Source organism: Cebus imitator, unplaced genomic scaffold (assembly GCF_001604975.1).
Source record: "Cebus imitator isolate Cc_AM_T3 unplaced genomic scaffold, Cebus_imitator-1.0 Scaffold703, whole genome shotgun sequence".
In the NCBI taxonomy this organism is placed as follows: domain Eukaryota; kingdom Metazoa; phylum Chordata; class Mammalia; order Primates; family Cebidae; genus Cebus; species Cebus imitator.
In genome coordinates this window covers 47707-63509 of record NW_016108018.1, presented here as the reverse complement: position 1 = coordinate 63509, position 15803 = coordinate 47707, and the positions used below count along the sequence as shown (strand labels likewise).

Here is a 15803-nt window from a genome sequence, read left to right as displayed (position 1 = left end):
GATGGCAATAAGCACAATAAAATATGTTCAACATCACTAGTTATTTGAAAAATGCAAATTTAAACTACAATGAAATACCACTATATACATACGAGAGTGACTAAAAATTTTTAAAGTGACCACAGAAAGTATGGGTGGGGATGTGGAGAAAATGAAACCCTCATGCACTGATGGTGAAAATGTAAAATGGTACAACTACTTTGAAAAACAGTTTAAAAAGTTAAATACCTGCCATGTGATCCAGACACTGTGCTCCTAAATATTTCCCCCGAGAAATGGAAGCACATGTGCACACAATGTCCACACAATGGATGTACACACAAATGTCCACAGCAGCTTTATTTGTAATAGTAAAAATTTAGAAACAAGTAAAATGTCCCTCAACAGGTGAATGATAAATTGTGTTGTGCCCATACCGTGGACTACTACTGAGCAATAAACGGGAATGCATTATCGATACCTGCAACAAGATAGATGATTCTGAAAGTAAACATTAAGTGAAGAAAAGACAGAAAAGTATACATACAGTATGATTCTTTTTTATATGAAAGTCTAGAAAAAGCAAATAAATCTACAGTGATATAAATCTGGTCAGTGGTTTTCTCTATGGACTGGGATACGTGGTGGAGTGGGGACATTTAGGAGGAGGAACTACCAAAGGACATGAGAACACTTTTTTGGGTGATGGATGTAGTCCCTAACGTGATTGTGATGATGGCTTCACAGGTGTACACGTCGCAGATATGCCAAAATCTGCGTGTAGTTTCCTGTATTTCCACTTCACCTCAATAAAACTGTCTGAAACACAAGCAAAGAAAAGCTAAGTATGACTACACAATTGACTGTACCTAACACAGCATCTTTTAAGACAAAGTACCGGGTGCTAAACTCACATTTATTGTATGTACAGATGAAGGGAAGGTCCGATTGCCATGGAATTATCACTGGCAGTAATGACAGAAGACGCAATGCAGAACTTTCATTTCTCTACAGACACCCCACTCCTGTCCCACTTCCGCCCTTCATCCTAGCTTACCCCTGAAAAGAGGAGCCACCAGCTTTCCACCTCATGGCCACAGACTGGTTAACCATCTGCGTGAAACATCCACTGCCCTGGGTCCAAGCTCCTGCCCGCTGTGGAGGTGAACTGTCTACTTCATCATTGCTAGTTCAGGTTGTATAATATAGTGCCTGACAACTCTCTCCATTTTTGAAACACATCCAAATTGTTTCTTATTTGTTTTCCATGTCTACCTTAGAGCGAATTTCCTGCACTGACAACGAGGTTAAGGATTTTGGCGTTATCTGGGGTCATGGAGACATCCTCCATTGTAGCCCAGGTTTGCTTTCTGTACTCCCCAGTTATAGAAATCAAAATGAACAGTTGCATGTGAATGCCTTTTATCAAACAAGTCTCTGCATGATGGGAGCCATTGTCATTACTGGGACAGTAACTCAGTGGAAAGGCTGAAATAAGAATATGAGGAATGAGCAGGGGGTCCAGACTAAAAGCAGGCCAGGGGAACTGCTCCATCCAACTGAGGTCTTCCTGATACCTAATGACCCAAAGCAGTGTGCCCACGTCCAGGTGTAGTTTGTCCCAGAGGAGCAGGCAGAGGCTGGAGAAGCTCATTCCTAAAGGGATCAAATAATTCTAAGAATTGCATGAGCTCCATAAACTCTCTTCCCCAAAACGACAAAAATGTGCAGAAATTAATTACGAACAATTTTTAGGAGTTTACACACTTTGAAGTTTATCCACGGGCAGCTGTTACCCTTAGGAAATGACTGGAAGTGCCTTGAACACTGCGTGGTATACGGTGGGTGCTCAATGAACTACTTGTCCAATGAAGTGATTAAGGAGCCGTGTAAATACTGACTAAAGCATGTATCACCCCATCCGATTTTTGAAACCCTAACCCTCAAGAACAAGCAGGAAAGTTAATGCAATAATATTCTTTTGAAGTAGCCACGGTGGTTGCAAGGCAGAAGCCCAGGTGCACCCCTCACTCGGCCTGCTTCGGTAACCAGCTGGCATGGGCGTGCCTGGTAGTCCTGGTTTAGACTCAGGTGCCGATGACTTCGCTATCCCATTTTAAATTCTTTTTGAAGATCATTCCCACGGACGCTCATCTGCCTAAATTAACATATCATTAAATCCACTTTCAGACCAACGACCTCAAAGATTTCTACCAGCAATCGCATTCCATCCTCCCAGTCACAGAAAGCAAAGAGAAACTGCGATCTGACAATCTCAGCGTCGAGCGCGCTGGGCAAAATGGCCATCCACCTGGGGTGGGGTGCTGACTCACTGCCCCTCTCCAGCGCATTGTGCGGGGTGGGGACTTCCAGAGCAGGGTTCTCCGGGGGGGAGCACCCCAGTTCCCTCCTCCCGCCCGGGGCACGCCGGGCTAACCGCCTGGCCCGTCCCCCGCGAGCGGCCCGCCGTGCTTCGGGTCTGTGCGTTTGCCTGTGTTCTGCCTATGACTTTGCGAAATATTCCAAGCAAGAGCCAGAAAGTCTTGGTCTCTGAAGACAAGCACAATGCTGCTTTCAGCCCAAATACCTCCTGGGAAACCCCAAGACTGTGAATGTCAGCGTCATGAAAAACAGATTACAAAAGGAAACCAGCGCATTTCACTCGCCCGCCCCGTGGGATGGGATCTGACCTCGTGGATCTTTTCTTTGGGAGGTTTTCAGCCTTGACAAACCGCGCCTGAGAATGACGGCCCCGAAGAGGCTGCAGCAGGCTCGGGGGGAGCGCGGGCTGGGGATGCGAGGCTCCCCAACGACAGCGGGAACGCGGCAGAACGTACCTGCCGCGGGGAGCCGGGTGGCCCCTCCTGCGCCCCCCGCTGGTGGAGACGCCCCCCGCCCGGGCCACGCTCCTCTCCCGCGCCCCGCGCCCCGCGCCCCGCGCCCCGGACGCCCCGCTCTGCCCGGAGCCTCCCGGGAGCCCGCGCCCCGCCCGCGCGCTGGGCCCGCCCCCGCCGCCTCCCCGCGCGCCGCCGCCCGAGCCCGCCCAGACCGAGCGCCTGAGGTGCCGCCGCTGCCGCTGCCGCCGCGATGTGACCTTCAGGGCCGCCAGGACGGGATGACCGGAGCCTCCGCCCCGCGGCGCCCGCGCCTCGCCTCGGCCTCCCGGGCGCTGTGACCGCGCGTCCCCGGCCCGCCATGGCCCCCTCGCCCCCGCCCGGGCCCGCCGCCCTGCGCGCCGCGCTGCTGCTGCTGCTGCTGGCCCCGGAGTGCGCGCTCGGTGAGTCCCGCGGCCCGAGGCCCCGTCCCCGGGAGCGCAGGCGGCTCCGGGCGCGGCTTGACGCGGCCCCGTCTCTCCCCGGCAGCGGCGCTGTTGCCGGCGCGCGAGGCCACGCAGTTCCTGCGGCCCAGGCAGCGCCGCGCCTACCAGGTCTTCGAGGAGGCCAAGCAGGGCCACCTGGAGCGCGAGTGCGTGGAGGAGCTGTGCAGCCGCGAGGAGGCGCGGGAGGTGTTCGAGAACGACCCCGAGACGGTGAGCGGCCGGCGGGCGGGTGGGAGGCGGCGGGCCGGGCCCCCCGCGCGCCCCCAGCCTCTCCGGGCGGGGCCTGGCCTCGGGGTGCCAGGAGCCCCGGGCCCGCCCCGCGCCCCCACGCCCCTGCCCGGCGGCCCCAGGAGCCCCGCGCGGGTCGGGAGGAGGCAGGGCCGGGGGACGCCGCGGGGCTGTCCAGGAAGCGCTCGCGGTCAGACGCCTCCCCGCGGGGAAGCCGGGAGTCCGCTCTGCAAGCGCGGAGGAAACACAATGGTTAAAATGCAGACGCCCCCCCTCGGCCGCGCGGGAGGTGAGGGGCCTCGGTCCTCCCGGAGAGGGGAGCAGAGCGACCCCTCCCGAAAGAGGAATCGAAAGGGCTGAGGGCGGGAAGTGTTGCAGCTGCAGGTCCAAAAATATGATTCCAGGAATCGAGCGGGGCGCACGCGGGAGGGGAGGGAGGGCGGCCCCTCGCTGCCAGGTGCTCCCCGGGAAGCGGCGGGTGCGTTCAGGACCCGCGGTGCCCGCGCAGCGCCCCTCGGTTAGGAAGGTCCTTGGGGGAGGCGGGGCGCCCGGGGCCCCCCGCAGGAGCCGGTGTGAGGACTGCCTGGCCGCCGGGTCCTGCGGGCTCGGGGAGCTGCTGACTTTGGAAAGTCCGAGAAGGTGTGGATTCCCACTGGCGTCCCTCCCGCCCTGAAGTCAGGGTGATTTCACAGCGAAGTTTTCCGTTCTGCTAGAATGGTCCTTTTAAAATCTGCTCCTGGGTGGAGTCAATCATGCCCCCTGAGCTAACGGCGTGGTTCTGGAGACCATGGAGGCTGTTTCCACTTGCATGTCTAGTGGTTGACTTGACCCCTCTCAGATCTGCTTTTCTGAGAAGCTGTGAGGCTGTGGGCCGGCCACTGTGCACCTGTGGGCATAGCTCAGCCCTGCAGAGGTGACGCGCCTGGCGCTGTTCCCGGCTGCCCTCCGCATCCCCTGCCCCACGGGCCTCTGCCCTCCTTCCATGCAGCCTGGCCGGTCGCTCTCCGGCCTGTTTTCCGGTTTCTTTAATGATGAATCCCGTCCTGTGCCACTGGCCGAGGGCTTCCTGTCTCAGCCGTGGGCCTGTGTACTTTGTCGCCCGGAGTCACCGCCTGGCTGTGGGGTGGGTCCCCTTCATCTGCATCCTCACCTGGAACATTCTGCGTGCGCCGGGACTGTGGCATGGGGCGTGCTGGCGAGGGGAGTTGAGACCAGCAGGGTCGCCCCCACCCCACGGTCCGCGCCCCATGCAGCCCCCCTCGCTGTCCCCCAGCAACGCAGGGCCCGTGTCCATGGGACCGAACGCTGGCTGGGCATGCTGTGCTGTTCTACCTGCAGCCTGTCCCCGACCTGGTTTTCCGATTTTAATTTAATAACTTTATTTACAAAGGTGTGAAATGAAGACAAGGAAATGAAAACAGCACTCAGGACCCGTGATTTTAGTACAACTGCGGTTGCGTCAGATGGTTTCATGCTGGGATGTGTTCGTCCCTCTCACCCTCCTGCGTGTGGCTTTGATGTTGGGGCGGCCTGGCCCCAGCAGCCCCTGCCGGCTCCTTTTCACGGCAGCAGCATCTCGGTTCCCAGAGTTCTGCCCTCCTTCCCTGCCCCTCGCCAAATGATAACCTCCTGCTCTCCCTCTGCCAGCCTCCCTGGAGATCAGTGCTGGTCAAGCCCTTGCCTCTCTGGGGGCAGCGTTCCCTCTGGTTTCTGGATCTGGCTGTTGGCTTGCTGTCTGTTTCCAGTGACTGCGGGCAGGTGGTTGCTGGTGAGATCACGGTTGGGGCAGGGTCCAGCAGCTGGCTAAGTCCCAGCCGGCTCCCGCACGGCAGGCCCGCCCCTCCGGGGATCCTAGTCTCTATTGCATCCTCTGCCACACCCTCCGGACACCCCCGGCCCCAGGGGACCGTCCAAGCACAACTCCCTGCTAAGGCGTGAAAGTCATCCACAGCTTCCCCCACCCCCGTCAACAGCCAGGGGCTCCCCAAGGAATGCTGGTCCGAGCTCGCCTTGTCTTTGCAGTGCCACTTGTTTTACATTTTGTGGGGTGAGGCTGATTGAGGACAAGGGCTGTGGCCTGAGCTGAAGAGGTGACCAGGACCTGGCAGTGCGACTGTCAGAGCGTCCTTGGGTCCCTGGCCTCCCCAGGCCCAGGGTCCTGATGTGTGGTCCTCCACAGGTGGTTGTAGGGAAGGTGGTCCAAGCTAGGCCAGGGCCCACCTTCAGGAACTGATCTCACCTGCCCCCAGCCCCCTGCCACTTTAGGATGTGGAAGTGCCTAGCCCCCATTAGTTAACACACACCTACCCAGCCCTGGCAGCTTCCCCTGGGGCAGCCTCCTACGAGGGGGGGAAGGGACAGCTGGAGCCAGCTCCCCAGGCTCCAAGCTCACCTGTGTGCGTCCCTGCATGCCCACCTGCCTGCAGCACATCCCACTGGCCCACACTGAGGCTTCTTTCTGGTTGTGAGGGGAGAGTCTGCTCTGTAGATCCCCGGCTTCCAGCTGGTGGATACTGAGCACAGCACCCCTCCTAGACTCCAGGCTCACCTGTGTGCTCACCTGCCTGCAGTGTGTCCCACTGACCCCCGGTGGGGCTTCTTCCTGGTTGTGAGGGAAGCACCTGCTCTACAGACCCCTGGCTTTCAGCAGGCAGGTACCAAGCACAGCACCCCTCCCAAGCTGCGGCCCTCACCACACACCTGTGGTTTAAAGCCCTGCTCTGCTGGCAGGGACGCTCCTCTCGCTTCCCCAACCCTCCCTGCTGAAGCTGTGCTCCTCCCCCCACATTCCTTCAGGCTGGGCTGCCCCCACAGGCCTCCCTGCTCTCCACCCCAGTCCTTCTCCTTATCTTGTTTTCCTTTACATATTGTTATTCTTTCTCCCTGTCCTTGCCTCTCCCTGCTGGGTTCCTAGCCTGGAGTCTCTGAGTTTCTAATTCAGAGAGGACAAGTGTGACTCCCCACCACGTCTCTGCTAAAGCTCCCCAGCTCCCCAGGCCCATCACCTTTTTGCTAAATCCTTTAAGGCCATCGGGTTCCAGCACCTGATAAGATCTCCGTAGTCACCCATGATTCCAGAAAGGATCGTAGACTGGAGAGTTATCCCAGCCCAGCCCTACCGTCCAGGTCCTCCATGCCTGCCTGGGAGCCTGTTTGTGCACTTTGATCCCTGGCTTGTGTGCAGGAAAATCATCCTGGCTGTGGTTCTTGATCCCATCACCAGGCTTCATGTGAAATACAAAGTGCGGTATCCACCAAGGGCTGGCACCTTCCCTGAGGGTTGGCCTGGTTAGCAGTACACCTGTACCCGCACCACACATGGCCACGCCTGTGCTCCAAGGCCAGGTCTCCCTTCCCCATCTCTTTCTCTGTCTCCTTCTGTGTCTCTCTCTCTGTCCCAGTCTCTCTCCTCTCCCACTGCTGGTGGTGAGGGATTCTCTGCATGGGATGTTGGTGCATCCATTTTGAAAGTTGCTGGCTGGTCCTAAACTGCGTGTGCCCTCCAAGCACGTTTTCCCTGACCTGTGGATTCCTCAGGAAGAGCTGTGGAAGGGGCACCCTGTGTGGAAATGAAAACCCCTCTGAGTCCCCACTTGAAGATAGTCACTTGGCTGGGATGCAGGCCCAGATGTTGGGGTGATAAGGTCCCAGTGGAGGGGAGGGCTGTGCAATGTGGGGGTGCCTGGTGGGGAAGATGATGGCCAGGCTGAGACCTCCCTGCCCTGCCTTGACAGAGGCTGCAGCACACTCCCACACACAGACACATGTGCACATGCACACACAGTCACACAGATACCTGCACAGATAGGTACTGACACATGGATACAGGTGTGCACAGGCACACCCACACAGACACATGCACACATGTACATGCATTCCCATAGACACAGATACACATGCACACACGCACAGGCACACATGTACTAACAGACATGTACACACATTCACTTTTTTTTTTTTTTTTTTTTTGAGACAGAGTTTCACTCTTGTTACCCAGGCTGGAGTGCAATGGCGCGATCTCGGCTCACCGCAACCTCCGCCTCCTGGGTTCAGGCAATTCTCCTGCCTCAGCCTCCTGAGTAGCTGGGATTACAGGCACGCACCACCATGCCCAGCTAATTTTTTGTATTTTTAGTAGAGACGGGGTTTCACCATGTTGACCAGGATGGTCTCGATCTCTTGACCTCGTGATCCACCCGCCTCGGCCTCCCAAAGTGCTGGGATTACAGGCTTGAGCCACCGCGCCCGGCCTTCATTCACATTCACATAGATACACGTACACAGGCATACACACTGACAGACATGCACACATGCGCAGGCAGACACTAAGACATGTACACACACATGCACATATTCACATAGATACACACACACACTAACAGGCATGCACACATGTACAGTCACGCACACATGTACAGTCACACAAACAGACGTACACACACGCATACATTCACATAGATACATGTACACACAGGCACACAAAGTGACAGTCATGCCCATACGTGCACAATATGACATGTACACACAGGTAGGCACATGGATGCCCAGTCACATGCACACACAGACACACCCAGACACACATGCATAGACACACACACACATGCATGCACACAGACACACCCAGGCACACGTCCATGCACACAGACATGCATGCACAGACACACAGACACACCCAGACACATGTGCATGCAAAGACACACACAGACACCCAGACATGCTCATGCACAGACACACCCAGACACACATGCATGCACAGACACACACAGACACCCAGACACATGTACATGCACAGACACACCGACACACATGCATGCACAGATGCACAGATGTCCAGACACACGTACATGTACAGACACACACAGACACCCAGACACACGTGCATGCAGACACAGACACCCAGACACACGTGCATGCACAGACACACACAGACACACCCAGACACATGTACATGCACAGGCACACCCAGACAGACACACGTGCATGCACAGACACACACAGAGATGCCTGTACCCTGTCACACAGGTTTCTCTTTCCACAACTTTGGGGTCAGAAGAGCACCGACAGCTGCATAGGGATCACTGAAAAGGGAGACAAGCTCCCGGGGCTCTGTGACCCCAGCTTCCCCCGACTCCCAGCGTCTCTCCAATCCCAGAACCTCCTGCCTGAGAGGCCAGAGCCCTGCGGTCAAGGCCCTTCCTCCTGGGCCCCTCCTGAGGCCTGCAGGTGGGCAGGTGGAGCTGCGTCTGGCCTGGGAGGGCCGTGTTCCGTGCTGGCTCTGCGGCCCCTGCCTGTACCTGCACCTGTGCAGAGGCTTGTTTCCACCCCGGCGTCTGCAGACACTTGGTGCCAGGCTCCCCCAGGGCTTTCTCGGAGGCAGCCGAGTGCCAGGCCCTGCACACGACACCCTCACCCGAGCCGGAGAGCTTCACATCTGTGGAAAACTCTAATTAAAGACGTTTTGAGAAACGCTGAACGTCTCCCTTTGTTATTTAGGAACAAAACGCCCTTTTAGGACGCGATTGCTTATGGCTTCTTCCTCGAGCTTCTGAGTGAAGGGGCATTAAGCTTGCTAGCTGGGGCATGCTGAGCGTGTCCCAGGTTATGGTTTCACCCCAGAGCCATTGACAGGCATCCAGGTTTCCTCATCCTTCCTTTTCCCTGTTTTTCTACGGTTAAAATTGAGAGCGGTTTCTCCAATGAAAGCTCATTGTTTAAGGGTTTCATAGTGGATGCTGGAAATGCTCTGGCCTCTGCCATAGTTTTTACATTCCAGTGATTTTGTTGCAAACCTGGTGTGTATGCCTTGTAAATTTTGCCCCTGTCTAAGTGAAAGGTTCATTTCTAAAGTTTTAAAATAATTTTTAAAGGGGAGCTGGAAGGGGAAGAAATTAAGAACAATATCAGTTTTGCATTTCACTCTGACAGAGGCACCGTCTGCTCTAACTGGGGTTGATTAAAAGTATAATATTCAAAAGAAACAGTAAAGTGCATTGGGCCTTGTTAATGTTCTACTAATTTTCTCAGGCTTTGTTTTCAAATTATAGGTGACATTTGTTTCCTTCCAGTGTTAGTGCCCATGACAAGAAAATACATTTTTTCTACATCTGTCCCCAGACCTGCTAAACCCAGTTTTGTGATGACCTCCCCTTGGAACTTGGGTCTCCATGGAAAACACACGGCTCAACCCAGCCAGCTCTCAGCCTGGGCGGGTGGCTGCAGTGGCGGATTCTCAGCATACAAAGGTCAAGCGCTTGGCCAGCCTGGGACAGGCTCCCCTCCAGGACTGTCACAGTACAGTAAGGCCACGCTCTGAGTCAACCGTGTTTCTTTTCAGCATTGCCAAGCTGACCATCCTACAGAAGCAGAGGCCTGCGGTAGGGAGCTAGGCCTTCCTGCCCAACCAGATGAGGGCAGCCTGTATGGGGGAGCTCTCAGGGAGGCACGGTGGGCATTGGGTGCGGCTGGACCCTCTCCCCCACACCTGGAAGACACTTCGCCTCCTTTCCACACTTGTGGGGATACATGACAGTGTTTACAGGCAGGCCAGCTTTCTGTTTATTTCAACCTTGGCAACTGAATAGCGGCAGCAAGTGCTGAAACTCCCATGAAGAACGCGGCCACTCGGTTCTCAGAACCGTGGCTAAGCTTGTCCGTTAGTCTGAGAGATGAATCGTGCCACGCAGTCCTCGGCATCTCCACGTGTGAGGTTGTTACATCCGCACGACACTGTAGCAGCTGCCACTGTGCCATTTTACAGATGTGGACACTGAGGTCCCGCGGGGCTGAGAAGCCTGTGAGGGCTCCAGCGTGTCCTGGGCATTCGAGCTGGAGGGCCCACGCCATCAGTCATTAACTCCTGTGCTCACCGGGGCTGGGGTAGAGCAGGACTTGGCGGCGCCGTGGCCCCGCGTGTGCTCCTCTGTGCACAGGTGACTGAGTGTGCCAGCACTCACGCGAGGGCTCAGTGGCGCTGGTGGGGGCGCGTGAAGCACCGGCGGCTGCAGGGAGCTGGTGTGTGTCAGGGGCTCGGAGCGTGAGTCTCATGAACCTGGCCTGGCAGGTGTGTTGTGCTGGGCTGCAGAGCCCCTGGCTTCACCGTAACGGCGGGTTTGCCTTTGAACCTGAGTACGGCTGCTCAGTAGGGCCAGAGGAAGGCACTAACCCACATGCCTGGCTGGTCCCTCGCAATGCCAAAGGCAGCCAGTCCACTAGAGAGATGTGTCCCAGCCACAAGAGGAGTCCAGGCGAGCTTTAAGTCCCCCCAGTCCTCAGAGCAACCCAGGCGGCTTCAGGGCGCGGGCCTGGTCATCTGGCCTCTGACTAGCTCAGCTTGGATAAAGCCTGAGGAGAAGCCCGTCCCTCAGGCAGCTGCCGGGATGTGCATGGCTTGTGTTTGTGTGCGCGCCTGGCCACTGTTGGTGGTGGTTGCAGTCAGGTCACCGCTTGCCTTTACTGTCCTTACATCAGCGGGGCAGAGCGCAGGCTGGGAGCCATGTGGGAGAGGCTGGGAGCCCCGTGGGAGAGGCCAGGAGCCCTGTAGGAGAGGCCGGGGCGTGGCTCCCCCGCAGAAGTGGCAGCGGCAGGCCGGCTTCCTGTCCGGGACCCTGCAGGTTGGATCTTTGGGTTGAGTCACGCTCAATGGTACAGCTGCCCTTTCAAGGGAACTGAGCCGCTCAGCGTCCCACAGAGCAGCTCGTCAGGGCCCTGGGTCCAGCCAGGAGCTCCCCTTGGATCCGGAGAGGCTGAATAAACCTCCCTTTTGCAAGCCGGGAACAAACACGGATTTTGCAGTAGTGTCTGTCCTGGGGTGGTAGAATGTTGTGGCTGGCAAGACTCAGGCACCCTCTCATTCTGTGCTTCGGTGGCCAGGACTTTATTGAGGGACTGGTCCCAGTTTGCTTTTTGTGGGGAAGACTCAGATGGAAGCCCAGGCCCCAGGCTCCAAGGTTAGGACATTTTCTTGGAGCTGTCAGCACCTCTCCAGGCGAACTTGGGTCCAAGGCATGTGTGTGCAGCCTGAAGCGTGGGCACCGTGTGCAGGAGACGCCCTCCCCAGAGGCGGGCATCAAGCCCTCCCTGTTGTAACTGCGGAATCACTGGCCCTGTGCTCACAACCTTTTTATTTTGCCATTTTATCTGATCAGAATATACAAAAATACCCCATCTTGTTTCTCCCAAAGCAGTCGCAGTGAGACGTCCCACTTCCTCCTCACAGCAGCCACTGCGGGCACAAGGCTGCTCCCAGGACAGTGACGCGCCGGGCCGTGGTGGGCACGGAGCGCCCTCCTTCCTCCTCCCCTCCTCCTCCTCCGCAGACTGCCCTCTCTCGTTAGTGCTGCCCGGCCCCCTTCTCCCCACCCCGTGCCGACTGTGGTGTGTCCTGGGCCTCTCTTCTCGCAGCGTTTAAGTGGCCGGCATCCCTCCCATCCGACAACTGCGTCTTTCCGACTGGCTTCTCTCTGGGTCCCCACAGATGCTGCCAAATGGCACAAAACAGTCACTACTCTGCAGTTAGGAGAGATGGGCCTTGGTGGGGCTTGCCCTGAAAGACAGCGGGCCTTCCTCGCCGAGAGCCAGCGCTGGCCCAAGGTGGGGCAGGAGGCTGCAGCTCTTCTTCACTGCGTCCACACTCGCACACTGAATGCTGCGCACCGCTGGGCACCCTGCTGGGGGCTGTCGGGAGCGTGCTGTGTGTTGCAGGCAGAGATGGGCAGTGAGTCTCGGCATTACTGCTGTGCAGCTGCCGGAAGCCACACGAGCTCCCCTGTCCCATCTGCCACGAAGCCTGTGGGAGACACTGATGTGGGTCTCGTGGCTTCTGTGAGAAGAGCTTGGTTACCCACCAGTTCAGGCACCACCTTGGCGCTGTGTGGCATGGAGGGGTGCTCACACCTGTGCAGTCAGCTACAGAGGCTGTTCCTAGCACCCATGTCTGCCCTGCTGGTCACACCCAGGATGAACTCCCAGCAAGAGCTCCCAGCAAGGGAAGGCACACTGGGCATGAGCTTCAAGGAGGGCAGAGGTGCCTGTCGCTGCTGACCCTGGGTGTGGATGACCGTGCGGGTGCACTGACTGCACCACCCCGGGCCGTCTCCCTCCAGGTCAGCCTGGAGTCCTCTGGGCTGGGGGCCTTGGGTGCCGCCGCTCTACTCAGGGCTGGAGCAGGCTGCTGAGGGTGTGAAGACCCAGGAAATGAATTCGGAAGGAAGGAAAGGATTTTGCATGTCTCAAGCTAGAAGAACATGAGCAGAGCCGGGCAGCCAGGCCAAGGGTCTGTAAGACGGCAGCTCTTCAGAGGCTCTGCAAGCACTGAGAAAGGAAGACTCCCCAAGGGCAGTTCCCACGGGTGTTACTCCGAGCTTTCTTTTAGAAGTCAAGTTCTTGGAAGACAACGTTATGGTCAAAGAGTTAGTGAATTCTCGTGACTGTTTCCCATGGAAAACATCAGAGAAAATTATGGTGTTGATAAGCAAAAGTCCTTGCACTCAGCAGACTCAGCCCACTTGTCCAGTGAGATAGAGATTTCTGGAAACAAAATTTATGGCTGCTGTTTGCTAAGAGTAATACATTCTTAGCACACTGAAAAATAACCACTGTTTGCTGTGTGAATGCAGATGAAGCTCACACAGAAAGATTTATGCAGGACTGACGTTGGCTTTTTGCAGAGGGCTCTCCACGTTCACAGACCTCTGCTCCTCACTGCAGCTCTGCAGGGACGTGGCCCAAGGATGCGTGACCGTCAGGAGGGGCCGTGCCCTTAATCCCCTGGCCGGCCTCCCCAACCCCCCAGGCAGAGGCCTTGCTGGGCCCACGGAGTTACAGTGGATTGGAGGTGAGGGTGTTGAGGAAGTGTTCTGGAACCTTCCTGCCTGATGTTAGACTGCTTGAGGTGCTACCAGTCTAGTGCGCTTCGTGCCGGAACTGTTTCCTGTCTTGTTAATGTGCTGTGTTGGGTGCCGTCACCGCATGTAGGTTTTGGCCATTTTTGGAAAGCGAATGGGCCCTCCCAGGGTCTAGTTGGACTGAGAGACCAATGGAAACCCTCGCCAAGCTTCAGGCAGGTAGGCAGTGGCCCCAGAGCAGACCCAGGGCAGAATCCCCCCAGCCCCTTGGAGGGCCTGTTCACAGGCTGGGTCCTGCCTGATTCCCACTGTGGTGTGGGGAGGTCACCCCACCTTGTTCTGAACCACAGCTCTGGGGGAAGAAGCTTGCCCCCAGGTCAAAGGTCATTATGGAGCTGGTGGGGTAGCCGCATGGGCAGCCCAGCTCCAGACCAGGCTACAGCCTGGTGTCCGAGGTGGACCCATTCTGGGGGTCAGTATGTAGCTCTCTGCTATGCTTGACCTTTGCCCTGTAGGTGGCTTTGAGTGGGGGAGACCTGGGTCTGGTGGTCAGCGGGGCAGGGGCATCGGTGGGCTTGCGTCTTCCCGTGACAATGCACTAATTTCCATGGATTCTGCCAGCACCCACTGCTCTCCTGAGCAGAGCAAAGGCAGCAGAGGTGGATGCCAGGGTCTGGAGGTGGCATCTGCTCATCAGACACTTACTATAGTTTCAGAACAATTTGAGGCCTCCCATTAAACCCCCGCCGGACCAAGCTCCTGTCCTCAGGCTCAGCTCCCTCCAGGCTGCTTCAGACTCTGTTTCCTCCATGCTTAACAAAACCAACGGGTGACAGGCACGGTCAGGGAGGCGTCAGAGGAGGCGCTCCTCCACTGTTCATACCGGGACCTTCTGCAGATGGGGCTCCCAGCCGCGACCAGCCCCATAACCCCCTTTTGGCTTCCGTATCCAATCTTTTGGCTTCCGTGTCCAATCTTTTGGCTTCCGTGGGACACATTTGAAGAATTGTCTTGGGTCGCACATAAAATTACCACTAACAGTAGCTGATGAGCGAAAAAGAGGGTCCATGCATAAGTCTCATATTTTAAGAAAGTTTACAGATTTGTATTGGGCCACATGCACAGCTGTCCTGGGCTGCTCACGGTTGCCCCAAAGCCTCGGGAACGCAGGCCGAGCACCTGCGCTGCTTCGTCCAGGACGGGGCCCTGCGGTGACCAGGACGCTGCCACCCTCTGAGTCACCCCTGCCAGGAATGGCAAAGCCCACAAGCCTCCCAGAAGCCTAATGGCTGCATCCTCTGTGCAGTGGGTGCCATGCTTCTCACCTGGAAGGGTGGGTCCGGCGCATGTCAGGTAGTAACAAGGATTTAAGTGTTAAAATCACATGGTAGTTTGTAAACTTGAGAAATTATAACGCAAACGCTTCCATATTGTCAAAATGAACCCACTGGGAGCATTGATTTCAACTTTTCTTCCAGGTACTTACACATGATTTAAGTGAAGCTGAGAATCCAGTGCTTTGTTGGAGTGAAAACTGTAGGACCTTGCACTTGCCCACTCATTCATTCATTCACCCACCCATTCATTCATTTTCCATCTACTTGCTCAACCATCCATCTACTCACCCATCCACCCACTCATCATTCACCCACCCATTCATCTATCCATTCACTCATTCATCCATCCATCCACTCACCCACCCACTCATCATCCATTCATCCACAAACTCATTATCCATTCACTCATCCATCCATCCATCCACTCACCCATCCACCCACTCATCTATCCATTCACTCATTCATCCATCCATCCACTCACCCATCCACCCTCTCATCATCCATCCATCTACCCACTCATCCATCCACTCATTCATCCATCCATCCACTCACCCATCCGCCCACTCATCATCCATCATCTACCTATTCATCCATCCATTAACTAATTCATCCATCCATCCACTCACCCATCCACCCACTCATCTATCCATTCACTCATTCATTCATCCACTCACCCATCCACCCACTCATCTATCCATCCACTCACCCATCCACCCACTCATCATCCATTCACCCACCCATTCATCTAGCCATTCACTCATCCATCCATCCATCCATCCATCCACTCACCCATCCACCCACTCATCTATCCATTCACTCATTCATTCATCCACTCACCCATCCATCCATCCATCCATCCATCCACTCACCCATCCACCCACTCATCTATCCATTCACTCATTCATCTATCCATCCACTCACCCATCCACCCACTCATCATGCATTCACCCACCCATTCATCTAGCCATTCACTCATCCATCCATCCATCCATCCACTCACCCATCCACCCACTCATCATCCATTCACCCACCCATTCATCTAGCCATTCACTCATCCATCCATCCATCCATCCACTCACCCATCCACCCACTCATCAT

The 15803-nt window shown here is 56.1% G+C and overlaps 1 protein-coding gene and 1 long non-coding RNA gene across 2 annotated transcripts in view; one reads left to right on the top strand and one right to left on the bottom strand.

Moving 5' to 3' along the window:
* Positions 1-324: 324 nt before the first annotated feature.
* LOC119469552 lies at positions 325-2808 on the bottom strand. The gene is made up of 2 exons (XR_005198377.1): positions 1743-2808; positions 325-798 (listed from the first exon to the last, which is right to left on the bottom strand). It is a non-coding gene; the product is annotated as an uncharacterized LOC119469552 (long non-coding RNA).
* A 189-nt stretch (positions 2809-2997) lies between these two features.
* Positions 2998-15803, top strand: part of GAS6 (growth arrest specific 6) — a 44548-nt gene continuing 31742 nt past the window's right edge. Inside the window, exons 1-2 of the mRNA XM_017518764.2 lie at positions 2998-3256; positions 3342-3508. Of these exons, the coding sequence (XP_017374253.1) occupies positions 3175-3256; positions 3342-3508 (249 nt within the window). The 5' untranslated portion in view covers positions 2998-3174. The remainder of the gene's footprint in view (positions 3257-3341; positions 3509-15803) is intronic.